At 43.4% G+C, this 16,840-nt stretch overlaps 1 protein-coding gene across 1 annotated transcript in view; it reads left to right on the top strand.

The window, feature by feature from the left end:
• Nucleotides 1–16,840, top strand: part of CFAP52 (cilia and flagella associated protein 52) — a 43,347-nt gene that overhangs the window by 14,549 nt on the left and 11,958 nt on the right. The window contains exons 5-9 of the mRNA XM_049638098.1: nucleotides 1,193–1,292; nucleotides 2,234–2,350; nucleotides 5,559–5,659; nucleotides 8,505–8,675; nucleotides 15,590–15,738. Coding sequence (XP_049494055.1) covers nucleotides 1,193–1,292; nucleotides 2,234–2,350; nucleotides 5,559–5,659; nucleotides 8,505–8,675; nucleotides 15,590–15,738 — 638 coding nt within the window. The remainder of the gene's footprint in view (nucleotides 1–1,192; nucleotides 1,293–2,233; nucleotides 2,351–5,558; nucleotides 5,660–8,504; nucleotides 8,676–15,589; nucleotides 15,739–16,840) is intronic.

Raw genomic sequence — 16,840 nt, 5'->3', positions numbered from 1 at the left:
ATCTGAAGCAGGCTCCAGGCTCCAAGCTGTCAGCACAGAGCCCGATGAGGGACCCAAGCACACGAATTATGACATCGTGACCTGAGCTAAAGGCGGACACTCAACCGACAGAGCCACCCAGGTGCCCCCCCCCACCGATCAATCTATTCTTAAATTAATCTTTTCTGCCTTCAACTGTTAGCTTCAGCTCTGATGTTGACCACAATATGTTTCTACAGTTACAAATTCAGATTAGCTCAGTATGTAATGAGTAAATGCCAGTTATATGCCAAATCTTGTGTCAGGTACTGATTTCGTTTGGCCTTTGGTTACTTAGTCTCCTTTCTCATGAAGACAGGATTCTCCCTAATGAAGTACTTGCTCTTGAAAATATTTCCTCACAACTGCAGACCTTGAAAGAAACATACTTAGTGGGGCGCCTGGGTGGCTTAGCCGGTTAAACATTCGACTCTTGATTTTGGCTCAGGTCATGATCTCATGGTTCGTGGGATCAAGCCCCGCGTCAGGCTCTATGCTGACCATGTGGAGCCTGCTTGGGATTCCCTCTGTCTGCCCCTTCCCTGCTCTCTCTCTCTCTCTTTCTCTCTCTCTCAAAAATAAATAAACTTAAATTTTTTTTTAATACATAAACTTAAAAAAAAAGAAACATACTTAGGGAACTCTGGTTTGCCCTCTCTTTTTACTTTACTTTATTTATTTATTTTGAGAGAGAAAGCATGAACAGAGCAGAGAGAGAGAAAGAGAATCCCAAGCAGGCCTTGCACTAGGAACCCAGAGGGGGCTCGAACCCACGAACCACGAGATCACGACCTGAGCTGCAATCAGGAGTCAGACGCTGAACTGACTGAGCCGCCCAGGAGCCCCTGGTTTGCTCTTCATTTGTTTAGTTTTTGGCATTTCTGTTTGCTCTCACTGCAGTGGACAGAGCGCTCGCTGGGTATGAATCCTTGCTCTGCTGGTGTTCGGGCTCTGCGTTTTCTCATTCGGACAGCGGCAGGATCCGAAAAACTACTCAGAGGGTGGCTGGAAGGGTCGAGTGGAAGATTTTAAGGAGAACCCTGGGCCTAGCAAACCCTCAGCAATACCCCGTTCTGTCCCCCTTAGCTGCCTCTTCAGGGGGAATGCAGAAAACAGAGAAGATATGAAGAGGCTGTTACATGGGTATCCATTTGCTTGGGTTTCTCTTCCACAGTGGGACAATTCGAGTATGGGAACTGGATCTCCCAAATAGAAAAATCTGGCCAACGGAGTGCCAGACCGGTCAGATGAAAAGAATAGTCATGTGTATTACAGTAAGTATGACTTTTAAGTGTTACTGTCTGTAACCATTGGTACAAATTCCAAGGGGTGTGTGCGTGTGTGCGTGTGCGTGTGTGTGTGTGTGTGTGTGTGTGTGTGTGTGCCAGCTCACAACATACGTAAGTGTGTGTACCTTGGGCTGGGGGTAGGCAGGTGAGATCTGGACATAAGGGATGCTGATTAAGGAAGCACAGGTGAGGGAGAGACTCACTGCCCAGACACAGCTCCGGGAAGGTCTCGTTTTACCGGGACTGGGGCTTCCATCAGACCCCAGAAACCCGCCTCACCTAGACAGAAACCGTGTGGCCAGGAGGCATTCAGAGGCCGCAGCACACTCCCATGCCACTATTTCTTGTTTCCACCACTGGAAATAAAGTCCCCAACAGTGACACTCATGGTTGAAACACAGTCTCTTCTATAAAGAGGAATTATTCCTATGTTTTTAATGTGGACGCATACGTTCACACAGATAACTCCCTTCCCCATGGACTGACTTCTCTTTAGGTAATGCGTCCTCATTTTATACAGACAGACTTTGGAAAATATGAGATAAAGCAAATACACATTCTCTTTGGAGGAGCAAACCTTCATCCCAGGAGCCCTACAGAGGCATCTCCGGAATCGGAGCTGGCGGGATATCTACGCATGTGGATCTAACACCAGACGCTATAGGCTTCCCCTGGAAATGCACAGGCTAACTGGACTCACATATTTCCTCCATTTCTGAGTCTGGCCCTAATTCTGCCCCCCACCCCCCCACCCCCCTGAGGCTGTTCTTACCCATCTTAGAGTCTGCAGAAATTGAAGTAGCCGTGAGCACCTTTGGAGGTCTTTATGGGGCCTCAGAGAAAGTTCGTCCCATCCCTGATCAGGGCCCACGGGCATCGCTGAGAAAAAAACACCGGTCTTTACGTCCCTCCTCCTCTCTGATCAGATTGCCGTCGATGATAGCTTTTTCTACCTTGGTACCACAACTGGAGATATTCTGAAAATGAACCCAAGGACCAAGCTGCTGGCAGACACTGGGCCTGCGAAGGACAAATTCAGCCTGGTGAGTAGAGACCCCCAGAGTCTGCTCTGCCCTGCTCTTTTCCGGTGATTTCCTCCCTCCACTGGTAGCACAGACCTACATTAAGAGTCTGCGTTCAAAAGAAAAAGTGTATGTTGTACCCAAGGCCACGCCTAAATTTGCAAGGTGCATAAACTTCTTCCCTGAGCAAACGTATTTGTCAGCATCCTCAGTTAGGGAATCAGACCTTCCAAGCACAGGGCCTGTGGCTCTGTGATTTATTACCACGTTGCTGCCAACATTTCGACAACCCTGTTACCATATATAAGAGAAATGTGCTTTTTGATCTATAATACCACATATAGACATGCATGTGCATGTAATTTTTTTTCCCAATCTAATAACTAGTCTTAGATTTTAACTCCAGCCAGCACCATAAGTCATAAGCAAGACCTAGAGGTTGTCGATTTTAAAAAATTTTTTTAAAACATTTATTTATTTTTGAGAGACAGAGAGAGACAGAATATGAGCAGGGGAGGGGCAGAGAGAGAGGGAGACACGAGAATTCGCAGCAGGCTGCAGGCTCCGAGCTGTCAGCACAGTGGGGCTCGAACTCACCAATTGCAAGATCACGACCTGAGCCGAAGTTGGACGCTTAACCGACTGAGCCACCCAGGCGCCCCTAGAAGCTGTCGATTTTTGTATTTGCAGGGTTCCTAACAATTCTGGCTGAAAGTCCAGAAAGACTTTGATATCTAAACCAAAATAAAATATAATGCGATCAAAGGAGAGTTTCACAGAGTAAGCGCGGCTGTTTTCGGTACCCCCAGAAAGTTACAAGGGCTGTTTCCACTAATCTTTGCATTTGAGAGCAGATGGTCCTAACTAAGCTTCGATACTTATCCACTCAGCAGATATTCCCGAGAAGACTTGGAATCCTGTACCATGTTCTGGGAAGATGTTAGGGTTTTCTTAATCATGCAGCCATTTAATAATACTCAAGTTTTGTTGTTTTGTTTTGTTTTTTAATAATACCCAAGTTTTTAAGGACATGCCTAAGAGTGAGAAAGCTGTAGTATGGGTAGAGAAGGGTTTAGAAATAACGCCACAGGAGATCGAGACGTAGTCTCGATAATGTTGTCCAAGTTATTTTTAGGAGGCAGATTCCAGTATGTTAAACAGATAAAAGCCAAAGCAGATCAGTTCAAGGAGAGCAAGGCTCAGAACCCTGCTGTTTCCAACTCCTGAGATACTGCCAGAGGGCCCCATAAAACGTGTGAAAAGTACTGATCTGGATATTTTTTGCACCCTCCTCCCCCAGCACTTGGGATCTAACCACATTCCCCCCCCCAAAAAAAAATTGTTGGCCGTCTTCATGTTTCTCAAGCTTTTGGTACCTACGTGCCTTGCATAGTGCACTGTGGATGGTTTACTCCTAACCATTTAAGCCTGACAGTAAATTCCATAAAGAAATGATTCTAAGATGCCTCTTATACAAGTAGAAAGAAAGTAATTCTTTTTGTTTTTTATTTTAGAGAGAGAGAGCAGGGGAGGGGCAGAGAGAGAGGGAGAGGAAGAATCCCAAGCCGGCTCTCCACGCTGTCAGTACAGAGCCCCATGTGGGGCTCGATCCCACAACCCTGGTATTATGACCTGAGCCAAAAATCAAGAGTCGGATGCTCAGCCAACCGGCCGAGCCACCCAGGCATCCTGGAACTCTTACATAACTCTTACGGGATGAAGGGATAGGAAATATCACTGAACACATTTGTTTGGAATACTACGTGATCTTGGGCAGTAACCCATTTTGAAAATCTACTTAGGGGCATCTGGGTGGCTCAATCAGTTAGGTATCTGACTTTGGCTTGGGTCATGATCTTCAGCCTCATGGATTCCAGCCCCATGTGGGGCTCCATGCTGACAGCTCGGAGCCTGGAGCCTGCTTCGGATTCTGTGTCTCCGTCTCTGCCCCTTCTCTGCTCACGCTCGCTCTCTCTCTCTCTCTCTCTCAAAAATAAAGATTAAAAAATTAAAAATATAAAAAAAGAAAAAAGAAATCACACATAGGTAACTTTGAGGCCCTGTTGAACACTTTATCTCTTGCTTCCCCAAGTCCCCAGACACATGCTAAGAATATTCACTCCTGGGTCATCTCCCTGGACAACGGGCCAGGCATTTATTGACTTGTCCTCCCACAGTGTTTCTGGAACTGGGGCAGCCAGACAGGGGGAGGGGGAGCCACATAATTCTGCTCCATGCCTTCATATTCTGGAACCTTGCTTTTTCCTCTCCAACATGAAATGCTTTTTGAACCAGAACAGGCAGAACTCAACATAACGTAACTCGAAGGGACATGATATTTGTTTTATGATGGTCAAAGTTTGTTAAGACAAGCCTGAAAAAAGTCACTAGCTGTACTATTACCGAAAGCTTTACCATGAAATATTGGTCATGCACATTTTAAAATCAGAACTTCACAGTGGGTGCTGTAAAATAACCATCCAATCCCCCAAACGTCGAAGATGGCTTTGAGTTTAAATACGTCCTATCGTTGGTAAGGTTATATACTGCATGCTTTAGTTCAGAAAATATAGTCACCAAACAATGAGGGGTTATAAGAGTTGTAAGTGTAGGAATTAAGTTCTGGGGGCACCTGGGTGGCTCAGTCGGTTGAGCGTCCGACTTCTGCTCGGGTCACGATCTCACAGTTTGTGGGTTCGGGCCCCGCGTCGGGCTCTGCGCTGACAGTGTGGAGCCCGCTTGGGATTCTCTTTCTCCTTCCCTCTCTGCCCCTCTCCCACTCACACATTCTCTCTTTCCCTCTCACACAAAATTAAATAAACATTAAAAAAAAGAATTAAATTCTGGTGAAAACACTGGCTGCTGAGGATCTAGTGTTGTGTGGCCGTCTTTCCATCTCCTGCTCTCACTCCATGTGAGTGGATGTAAAGTATTCATGTTTGATGCATTCAAAACGCACAGCTGGCTTTACAGGGAGGAAGTTTGGTGAAGCGTGCTTGGTCCTTGCCGGACCGGGAAGGCTACTTCCGGCACGTAGGCTCGTTGTTGGCACTGGGCCCTTGTGTCCAGCCCAGGGGTGCATCCCAGGCGATCCCTTCATGAGCTTTCTCTAGACAACACGTGCCAGCACTGACGTAACCCCCTGGCCATCCCTCGTCCCAGGCCACACGCTGACTCTTCCCGATGAAACCATTTGGCCTTTCTCTCAATGCTGTTTCTCCCCCAACAGGGAGTGTCCACCATCAAGTGCCTGAAGATGGGGGGGTTGTTGGTGGGTTCTGGAGCCGGATTGCTGGTCTTCTGTAAAAGCCCCAGCTACAAACCCATCAAGTAAGTTCCAGACTCCGTGGGGTTGGGATGGGGAAAGACCCACCAGCGGGAGGTCTGCGTAAAGCCAGGGGCTGTGAGATATTGGCGAAGTCGTATCTGGTAAAAAGAGTTGCATCTTACTGTGAAAACGAGCGGTTGGAATCACAACCGATGATTTCGTTGCCGGTGAAAAGACAATAGCTCGTGTTGAATCGAGACAAAGTAGCCCCCGATGACCCAAAGGGGGATACTGCCCTTCTAATAAACACATAAATTATGATTTCACTTGATACATGGAGCCATGACGGCAGATAAGACGCGGTTATAAAGATACCCAGCCAATAACCTCAAATTTCAAACTTTGAAAATTTGCGTATTCAGTAGAATTTCTGATGTCATGCGTACCTATTATGTGTCAGGCACTCTGCTGGTTCGACTACTACTATTCGTTTGAGTACAAGTCTTGATACAAATAGCCAACCTTCACCAGCTCCTTCTTTGTAGTAGATACTCGGCCATGTACTCTTTATGGATTATCCAATTAAAATGAAACACAAGAAAACTTTATCCATTGTCCTTAGTAAGTGTTCATTGAGCACCTCTGTCCAAACCAGTGTGCCAGATGCTATTAAAACATAAAGTAAGATATGGTCTTTGTCCTTCCAGAACTTAGAGTCTGGTTTGGGGATAAGTTCTACACGTACGAAAAAGTCCTCAGAATACAAGATAATATGTATACACAAATCTCATAGTCCAGATAAAGTAAAACGTATTATAGATCTGTTACAAAGGACGTCAGAGAAGGGGGCCATCCCACGGGGGTAGTGGGCAGAGGGGCAGAGGCAGAACTTGAGCGGAGTTTCAGCAAAATCAGATGGCCCTAGATACGCTCCCTGTGGCCTCGGCACAGCCCCAAGGGAGCTACAGGATTGTAGGAAGTGCATCAGCTGTCTTCATTTGGACAGATCTGTGCCGAGCATTCACTAGGTACCCCGTGCTATTCTGGGTGCGCTTGGGGTACAGCAACGAACAAAGCAAACAGAAATGAAGGGAAAAGTCCCTGCTCTCATGGAGCTGACGTTGCGGCAGGAGGGAAAAAGACGGTCAGTAACACAGTAAACAAGGAATTACATCGTGTTGAAGGCTGGTGAGAACCGTGGAGACAAATGGAGTTGGAGATACAGGAAGGGGGGACTAGGGTTTGAAGAGAGAGGGGACAGGTAGCAATTTTAAATTCAGTGCCCCCCAGATAGGTCTTCTTGAGAATATATGGGGACCGGTTTTATGTTTGTGTGAAGGGGACTAAGAGAGGGAGGCTACTCCAGGGCAGCGTTGGTTAGACTCTGGATACATGGAGTGAGTATAAAAAAATGAACCCCCTAGTTTTCTAACACCCTGTTTTGAATACACAGACGTGATGTCCCCATTGTAACGCAGACGGTTAGATTCAAGGCACTTAGTACAGGGTCTGTGCTGTGTAAGCCTCCAAACTAACCTTGTGTGACAGGATAGCCTCCCCTTGGACGCGGTGACTTCTACCTCCTTGGGTTTTCGTGGGTTAAGAAAGTAGCTCCCGTGAGAAGTCAGGAAAGTATTATGATGAAGCAGACTGCCGGAGTTCAGGGACCCCTGGCCTCGCCCCGCATAGCCCTGGCCTTCACCTTGTCTTCTAGGGAGCCCACATGCCAATAGCCAGTATTTCTATTGGCTGCCCTCCATGGCCTCATGTACATGACCTCCATTATCTCTAATCCTCACTGAGACCCCGCAGAGGAGAAATTACTCTGCGGTTGAATGGACTGAGGCCCGGGGATTTCTGGCGATGTATCCAGAGTCGCAGAGCTCTATCTAGTTAGCGAAGAATCCGGCATGTGACTTGGGGTCAATCCTTTCTTCATTAACCGTTCTGCATCCCACCAACAAATGGATCTTTGTGAAACACTGCATTTCCCACGCTGATCCCTTGCACAAGAACCCCTGTTACATTCTGATTGTTAAAACTAAATCGGTTGCAGAGCACGATTGGGTTTTTAGGGCCTCATTCATTTTTCTACTCTTTTTTTTTTTTTTTTTTTTTTTTTTTTTTAAGTTCATACTTGTTAAACATTTGGGAAACAGAAGGATCTGAAATGTGGAAGAAGAGAAAACAGTCCCTGAAAGTTCTGGTGAAGATAGTCACCGTGAACATCTTGTTATTTCTCCTGGTCTGCGTTCTTCGCACATATTTTGAAATAATTATACTTATTTTGTGTATGAAATTCTATTTTCTGGTTTATTTTTACTTAAGGCGAGCATCATCAACATTTTCAATATTACTGTTTTTTAAAAAACTGTGGTAAAATATACATATACTCCATAAAGTTTTCAACATGGCTTTACTGGCTAGGCAAATGGCTTTGAGAAGTTGCCGTCCCATAGACAATTTAACCATTTCGTTATTATTAAATAGTTCCAACTTTTTTCTCTTTTCGTTAAGGTTATAATAACATCCTTTGACATCAAGGCTTCTCCCCTCCCCCAGTTTTAGGATTATTTCCCAGAAATGGCATTCATAAAGTATTCGACTGCCATGGTGGTTTGTGCGCATTGCCTGCCTGGAATGTTCCCTCTATCCAGATCCTGCCAGTGTTTCGCAACCCATTTTAGACTCTGTCGCTGAGCAAGCCCCCTCCCCTGCCCCCGACTATCATAAACCATGCTGGCCTCTCCCTCTGCTGACCGTGGGCGCCCAATATTGTGAGTCACTCCTGCCTCTCCGATCGCGTCACCTCCCTGAAGTTATGTCCCAGGTCATATGCGTGATTTGTATCCTCTGTAATAAATGCTCCCTGATTGAGTGACTCCACCTTCTTGCTTCTCCTGAAAGGAAAATCCAATTACAAGGTGGCATCACTTCTATCACCCTTCGAGGGGAAGGACACCACTTTTTTGTAGGAACGGAAGAATCCCACATTTATCGGGTCAACTTCACGGATTTCAAAGAGACTCTCATTGCAACCTGTCACTTTGAAGCTGTCCAGGACGTTGTCTTTCCATTGTAAGTAGAAGAGCAAAGGACTTTTGCTCCTAACATCAATGAAAACATGGAGGTCTGACACAGTGTGCCAGGAAATGTAGTTTTGTTATGTTAATGTATTTTCAACATCCATTAACATAATTGTGATTTTTTTTTGTCCTTAAGGTTTTCGATTAGAGTCAGTTATCTTAATAACAATTGTAATTTAATATCATTAATTACAGTAATAATTATAAATATAATACTGGTATTTTCTTATTCTTTAATAAGAATTCTTAACAATAATTATTTCTATTACCTTCACCACGTCGCTACGTTTGTTTTCACAATTGAAATTTGGGCTTCTTTTGAATGTTGGCTTTTCTAATAAGCCCATCAGGGAAACATTTCTGTTTTCGCAATGCTGTCTGGAGAAACCTTAGTAGTGCCTTTTTTCAAACTTCTTTCAACTGGGTCTTTTAGATTGGGCATACTTAATGGTGGTGGCCTCAGGAGGTCTCCTGGACCTCTTGGTGATCTTCTGGATTTCTTGGTAAATCCCACACAAAACAAGTGAAACAAACAACCATTAGCAGCTGTGACATCAAAAAAAAGTCGTTTGCCATGATTTGCTTTTGAAATACATTTTGTCTCTGGCAACATTCATCCCACAAAGCTGATCAGATAGGTTTTGCTCTGACCTTCCTCAGCATGAACTTGAATTTGCAAAACTCAAAATCGTTGCTCACGATCATGAAATGTGCTTTGGGTTCCCTGAGTCCTTGAAAGTGGGTTCTTCTAAATGTTTCTAAGAGTGAAAATGGCTCGTGCTTCCTACCAGGGGGATCTTTTTGGAAAACTGGTTAGTCAGGGGTGCCTGGGTGGCTCAGTCAGTTAAGCATCTGACTTCAGCTCAGGTCATGATCTCCCGGTTCGTGGGTTTGAGCCCCACATTCATGGGTTGGAGCCCCACATTGGGCTCTGTCATGACAGCTGCTTCGGAGCCTGGAGCCTGCTTCGGATTCTGTGTCTCCCTCTCTCTCTGCCCCTTGTAGATCGATCTCTCTCTCTCTCTCTCAAAAATAAACATTTAAAAATTTTTAAAAATTAAAAAAAAAAATAAAACTGATTGGTCATTTTCTTTCCATCTCACTGTTTTCCTCTTTTTTCTAAGGAGCTTGGTAGAATCAATTGGTAAAAATTATTTGGCCCCTGGGGCCTTTTATAAGAGCAGATTTTCAACTATCTTTTCGAATACAGGATTTGTAACTCTTCTTTTTCTCCCCACCTCCTTTTTTTTTTAAACAGCTTTATTGAAATATAATTCACCTACCATAAAGTTGACCCATTTAGAGTGTGCAGTTCAGTCATTTTTGCGTATTACAGAGTTGTGCAACCATCACCATAATCTAATTGTAGAACGTTGCATTATCCCCAAAAGAAACCTATTAAGAGTCACTACCCTCTTCCTGCTTTGCTCCTTCCCCCTCCCCCCGCCAAGCTGTGGAGAAAACTGAGCCGAGAGGAAGGACGTGGGGTAAATGAGCATCATGTAAGGGAACACACGCTTCCTCTCCTTGCTGATTCATCTGTGTTAATGTACATTGTTTTCAGCTGCTATTACTTTGTATGCCAAAGCATTGATATATTGGGGGAAAATATGTACGAACCAAAGCAACTTCTGCAATATTCTGCTATCACGTGCCTCTTTGCCAATTGCATGTGAGCTAATACACATTACAGAAACATGCATTGTAACAAAAGAAACTGTCTCTTTTTTTCAACCTATTGGTATCATTTAATTTTAGGTAAGTCTTGGTCTTCCGTAGAATTCGATCTGTTCGTACTTATTTATGTCAAATGAGTTTATAGATAATTTTCTATTTAACAAAGTTTCTTTTTTTCTTGTTTACTTTTCTTGTCTTTTGCTGTGTGGCCATCATGTTTTTCGGTCCTCCCTTCCCCTCCCCTGCTCCCCATGACTTGGAAACTATTCACTTTGTTTTTATTCACTTAGTGATTTACCCTTGAATTTCTAATATAAATTATTTTTCTTTCAAACACTAGAGTTAACCAACATTTATATCATATTTTCCAAAGGAGCAAGAGTCTCGGCATATTTTATTTCCCTCTCACCGTCTCTGATGATATCATTGTTTAGAATTAGACTCAGATTATATAGTTATTATCTTTTACAAATAATTACTTTTAGCTTTAACTATAACTTTTGTTTTTTGCTTTTATCACCCTCTTTTTCTTTCACACATCTCCCTATTTGATTTTTTTCTATGTTGTTCATGGGGAAAGGGGTGGGGGATGGTAATTCTTTCAGAGATAGTCTGTGTATAGAAAATTTGGTCCTTACTTATCTGAATATATTTTTGTTTTACCCTCGGATTTCAGTGATAATGTGGCTAGGTATAAAAAGTATTTTAATGAACTTTGTATTGAAATATACTTACAGAAAGTATATAAATCATAAGTAACCGCCTCAATGAAATATCACACCTATATGACTACCACCTGCTCAAACAATAGAATATTTCCATCACCCCAAAACACCCCTTTCAATCACTACCCTTACCCTTTTCCTTAAAGAGAATCACTACCTGGGCTTCTAGCCCCATAGATTCATTTTACCTGCTTTTGACCTTCATGTAAATGGAACAATTCATTATGTATTTTGGAGGTCATATTTTTTTCTCTATGGAACCTTTTAATGTTACTGCCATACATAGCTTATCCTTAGTAGTTTTTTTGTCAATAGTTTTATCATTTAACTGAGAGAAGTGTGTTAAAGCCTCAAGCAATGAACATTGATTTCTTCCTTTATTTCTGCCAGTTTTTGCTTCATGTATTTTTGAAGGGTGTGTGTGTGTGTGTGTGTGTGGGTGCACATTAGCATATATATATATATATATATATATGCACATCTAATGTATTGACATTTTAATCATTATTAAGTGTACCCTCTTCATTTCCACTAATTCTCTTTGATTTGAAATATGATATTAATGTATTCATCCCAGCTTTGTTGTTCTTTGTATATATTTTACAAAATACTTTTACTTTCAATATAGTGTATCTTTACAGTTCTTCTCTTGAAACGGCATGTAATTAGTTATTGCTTTTCTATCCAGTCTAAAAATCTCTACATTTTATTTAGAATGCTTAGTCCATTTACTCTTAATGTAATTTTTGATCTAGTAGTATTAAATCTTCCTTTGTTATTTGTTTTCTTTTGTGTCATCTGTTCTTTGTTCTTCTATTCTTTCCTTCCACCTTTTGCTTTTTTTTTTAATTTTGTTAACGTTTATTTATTATTGAGAGACAGACAGAGCGTGAGCATGGGAGGGCCCGAGAGATGGGGAGACACAGAATCCGAAGCAGGCTCCAGGCTCTGAGCCATCAGCACAGGGCCCAGCGCGGGTCTCAAACCCACGAACTGTGAGATCATGACCTGAGTCGAAGTCGGGCGCTCAACCGACTGAGCCCCCTGAGGCGCCCTCCACCTTTTGCTTTAATCAGATGTTGTTAGTGTGACATTTTAATTGCTCTATTGGCTTTCTACCTATACATCTTTGCATTAATTTTTTTTAATGGCTGCTCTAAGGATGATGATGTACATTTTTAACATATCACAGTCTGCTTAGAGTTAATGTTGAATTACTTCAAGTAAAATGCAGTCTGGGAACTTTGCGACAACTTATTTCTCTTACCCCCATTCTTATTCTTGGTGCTTTTGTTTTCATGTACACCTACCTATTCATATTATTAACCCATTGATACAAAATTACAATTTTTGTTTTAAAAGAGTCATAAATCTTTGTCATAAATATATATTATAATAATTTATAAGTATAATAAAATGTAGTTTTTAGTTCTTTGTTGATATTACCTATCTGTTAATTTATTGGTATCATAGTTTCCCTTAATACTTTGAATGCAATTTAAATAGTTGCTTTAAAGTCTGTCTGCTAATCCAATACCTTGATCTACTTGGAGTCAGTTTCTTTTGACTGCCTTTTTCTTGACTCGTATTTTCCTATTTGTTTGCATGTCTAATTACTTTTTGTTGAAAACTCAGCATAATAGGTAATACATATTATCGACATACATGTATTATCTACAGACATATTATCTACATACATGTATATCCGCATACATATCTACATCTACATATAATGCAGTAACTCTGAATTCTGTAGTATTCTCTGAGGATTCTTGGCCTGGACTCAAACTGCAAACTTTATCTTTCTCATAGAATGCAGCAGTTGACATTTTCATGGCTTCCTACGGCTACTTTTTTGTACAGGTTCTGGGCAAGCCCGTGGGCTTGTGTAATTTAGCATCCTCCCAAGGATTTGTGCAGAGATGAAAGTCATCCTCTCCATGGTTTCCTTGCTACTGGGGATTTTCCCCTAGTTCCCAGGTGTTCTTATGACCTCAGGCCCTGGCTTCTGATATGTTAAGCCTGTAAGGTCCATCTTTCTGCCACTCAAGCTGAACACAGTTGGTGAATGTATTCAGTTAAAAAGGGGGGAAAAAAAAAAACCCTCCTAGGTTGATCCCATATAGCTCTGTCTTCAAAAATAGAATCCTTAAAAAAAAAAAAAAATCAATAGAATTTAAAAAAAAAAAAGAAAAGAAAAGTAGAGTTCCTTCTGGTCTCTGCTTTCTCTTCCTCTTGGGGGTTCTACCATGCACATAGAACTTAGCTATCAGATGGGAATCTGGGCAGTGTTGATAATCTGAGTTTAGGTTTTATCCCGGTGGGTCTCTTGCTGCCATGATTTCCCCTTTTAATTTTCTAGGCCTTAACTCTGATCTCTGCATATCTGTAGCTGGTGAGGCTACGGTTTCTCTGCCACCTTTTTGTGTGGCTACTGCTGGCTAACCTTCGAATTAGCCAGCAACACAGTAATGATCCTGAACCCTTTCCGGTTGTACTTTTACAAGAGCGAACACTCCTTGATTTCTGTTTACTTTCAAATGTCTTCATTGTCTTTGGGATTCGGGGTCCCTGATGTCATGAATTCAATCCGGTGTTCATAACTGTTGTCTGTGGGAAGGTTAGTGTGGCTTCACTGCTCCAACATTATGAGAAGTACCGTCTATCCGTGATCTTAATATTCTGTATGTCTCTCCGGTTCTGTTTCTTCGCAGATTCTATCCGGCTGATTTCTCTTTGTCCTCAATATTTCTGGCCTATTTGATGGTAATCTCTCCTGCTTTCCCATATCTACTTCGACATCTTCTACGTCTACCCCTCTCTCCGTCATCTTTATCTGTGTCTTTATTTTATGGGCTTCTAGACGGGAGGCACACGGGCCTGATAGGCCATCTCGATCCAATCAGTTTGTTTGTTTCTGGAACTTCACCTTTCAGATCCTAAACTAGGGACAGTCTGCTCCTTGAAGAGCTAATGTCTTGACTAGAGTCCTGAAAAAGTGGACTGTCCATCAAGGGTAGGAAGAGTTTGGAAAGTTCTCTAGGTGTGCTCATTCTGTGATATTTGATTTTCACAAGGAGTCCATATGCCTCTTGAAAACCTCACTTTCCTCACAGGAGGGGATCGTTCACTGAAGGCAGTGTCCTATATAAAGCCTCTCTGGGGCACCTGGGTGGCTCAGTCGGTTGAGCGGCCGACTTCGGCTCAGGTCACGATCTCGCGGTCCGTGAGTTCGAGCCCTGCGTCAGGCTCTGTGCTGACAGCTCAGAGCCTGGAGCCTGTTTCGGATTCTGTGTCTCCCTCTCTCTGACCCTCCCCAATTCATGCTCTGTCTCTCTCTGTCTCAAAAATAAATAAATGTTAAAAAAAAATTTAAAAAAAAAGCCTATTTTATTGTTATTTATTTATTTATTTGTTTGGTTTTTAGAGAGAGAGAGAGAGCACATGCGAGCAGGGGAAGAGGGGCAGAGGAAGAATGAGAGAGAATCTTAAGCAGACTCCACACGCAGTGCCAGAGCCCAATGCGGGGCTCGATGAGGGTCTTGATCCCACAACCCTGGGATCAAGACCTGAGCCAAAATCAAGAGTCAGATGCTTAACCAACTGAGCCACTCAGGCACCCCTCCAGCAGTCACTCTTTCTAAGTAACTAGCCCACATTATAATTGTTTCTAGCCCACGTTATAATTGTTTTTCTCCAAGCCCCAAAGCTAAGTATACAGAAAAGATCCACTTTTTATTAATTCCAAAGTGTATGGGAGAGGGACTCTCTTTTCCTGAATGTGCCTTTGATGAAATGTAGAGATTTCTTGAGAAGCCCTTGTATCTAGAAGTTAGCTCAGCCCCCACAGAGGCTGTAGCTATAAATTCATATCTATAAAGCAGGTGGGCTTTACCCCAGCATTCTTTTTCTGATCCAAATTGGAATAACCTGTAATTTTTGACATCATGGTGTTTTTCACTATATTTACAAGTTGTCCTTTAAAAAAAAAAATGCGGACAAACCAATCGCTCTGGGTTCACGTCCTTGTCCAGAGCCCCATATTTTCTCACAACCAAGCAAAGTAATGCTTTAGGTTATCTGCAGGCATGCTATCTAGCACACGTGTCATTTTTGTCTTTGAAATTGTTAATGATTATCTACTTTACAGGAGAAGTTTTGTTTAGCTTGTCTTAATATCAATATTCCACAGACCCATTTGACCTCCTGTCCACCAGGACATTTAAAAACTTTGAAATTGACATTTTCCTTTTGGGCGACTTCCTCCCAACCCATCCTCCCGGGGAAAGGGCTACAAAAGATGGCCCACAGGTGATGTGTGGGCATTGAATGCCATTTTACACGAGGTTTCTATAAGGCCATCAGACTTTGAGATACGTGGAGCCTAAAAGGCGTCCTTCCCTATATCCTCGTGCAATACGTTGGCGAGTCAAACGTGCGTCTAAGAAACAGCATGCGTCGTGTACGGCTGCACCTCTTTATTCTCGCCGTGGCTCCTTTGCAGTGGCACCGATGAGCTGTTTGCCACCTGTGCCAAGAAAGACATCAGGGTGTGGCACACGCTATCCAACCAGGAGCTGCTGCGGATCACCGTGCCCAACATGACCTGCCACTGCATCGACTTCATGAGAGACGGCAAGAGCATCATTTCCGGTAACGTTGACGTCATTTCCGGCACCGTTGACATCATTTCCGGCAATGCAGTCCTGATCAGGCTTTGGCGTGGGTGCCAGCTGTGGCTTTGGGAGTTGGCGTTCTCGTTCAACGCCGGTTTCTCCGGATGGATACCCTGGGGCAGCGCCCCGTGGTCTAGCCCGCCCCTCCTTGCTTCTAATCCAGCCCCTCCTTAGAGTTCCCTTCCCGCCGGGAGGCTTTCTGAGCTCAGAATGACCAAAGAGCAATTTCTCTTCCCCCAAAATGTCTGCATATAGCGTGCAGCCTTCTCTCCAGTAGGGGGATTTGGCAATTCGGTTACCAAACGGATCTGAGGCCTCGGCGAGTCTCGGGCACCTATGTTAACAACCCCTTTGGTTATTTGAGAGATTAAAAACCTGACTTAAACTGTGTTATGCCTCAAAGGGAATTCGTTTTTCACTCAGCTGATCCTTCCACGCCAAAGCATTTTAACATAAAGCACGGACGCCATGATATTCCACCTCTAAATACTTTGGCGTACATCCCTAAAAATAATATTTTGCCATGAAATAATAATTTCTCAATATCATCTTATGTTCACATCCTAAGCAAATTTCCCCCGTGGTCAAAACGTTAAGTTCGCGTGTTCACATCAGGGAAGAGTTAAGAGTATCTTTAGGAGTAGCTGTTGAAGTGGTGATATCAGGAGCCCATCTCAGCCCCTCTTTTCCTGGTTCTGTTTCCTCTCCATTGGCTTCTCCTTCGGGCGTGTCTTCCCACACAGCAGCCACCACCGGGAGCTCCTGGCTTACAGCATTTCCCTCTAATGGCCTTCACTTCAGACTACTTCTCATCTCCTCCCTTGTCTCAGCCACCACCATCCCCTAGATTATCCGAGCAGCTTTCTTCCACGCCCCCGACCTCTGTTCTTCCCCACCACCCCTCTCCCCCAGTCTGCAGTCAACACAGAAGCCAGTAAATTCTTTTTAAGATGTGAGTCCGATCATGCCATTTCTAGGGTTCACTCCTACATCCCTGCAGATGCCTCCAAGGCCCCTCTGTGACCTTCTCTCCTTCCCCACCTCCACCTTTTTAACACTGGCTCTGTCTCTTACCATTC

Source organism: Panthera uncia, chromosome E1 (genome assembly GCF_023721935.1).
Source record: "Panthera uncia isolate 11264 chromosome E1, Puncia_PCG_1.0, whole genome shotgun sequence".
Taxonomy (NCBI): Eukaryota; Metazoa; Chordata; class Mammalia; order Carnivora; family Felidae; genus Panthera; species Panthera uncia.
The sequence above is the reverse complement of the archived record's forward strand: the minus strand, read 5'-3'. Positions and strand labels throughout refer to the sequence as shown.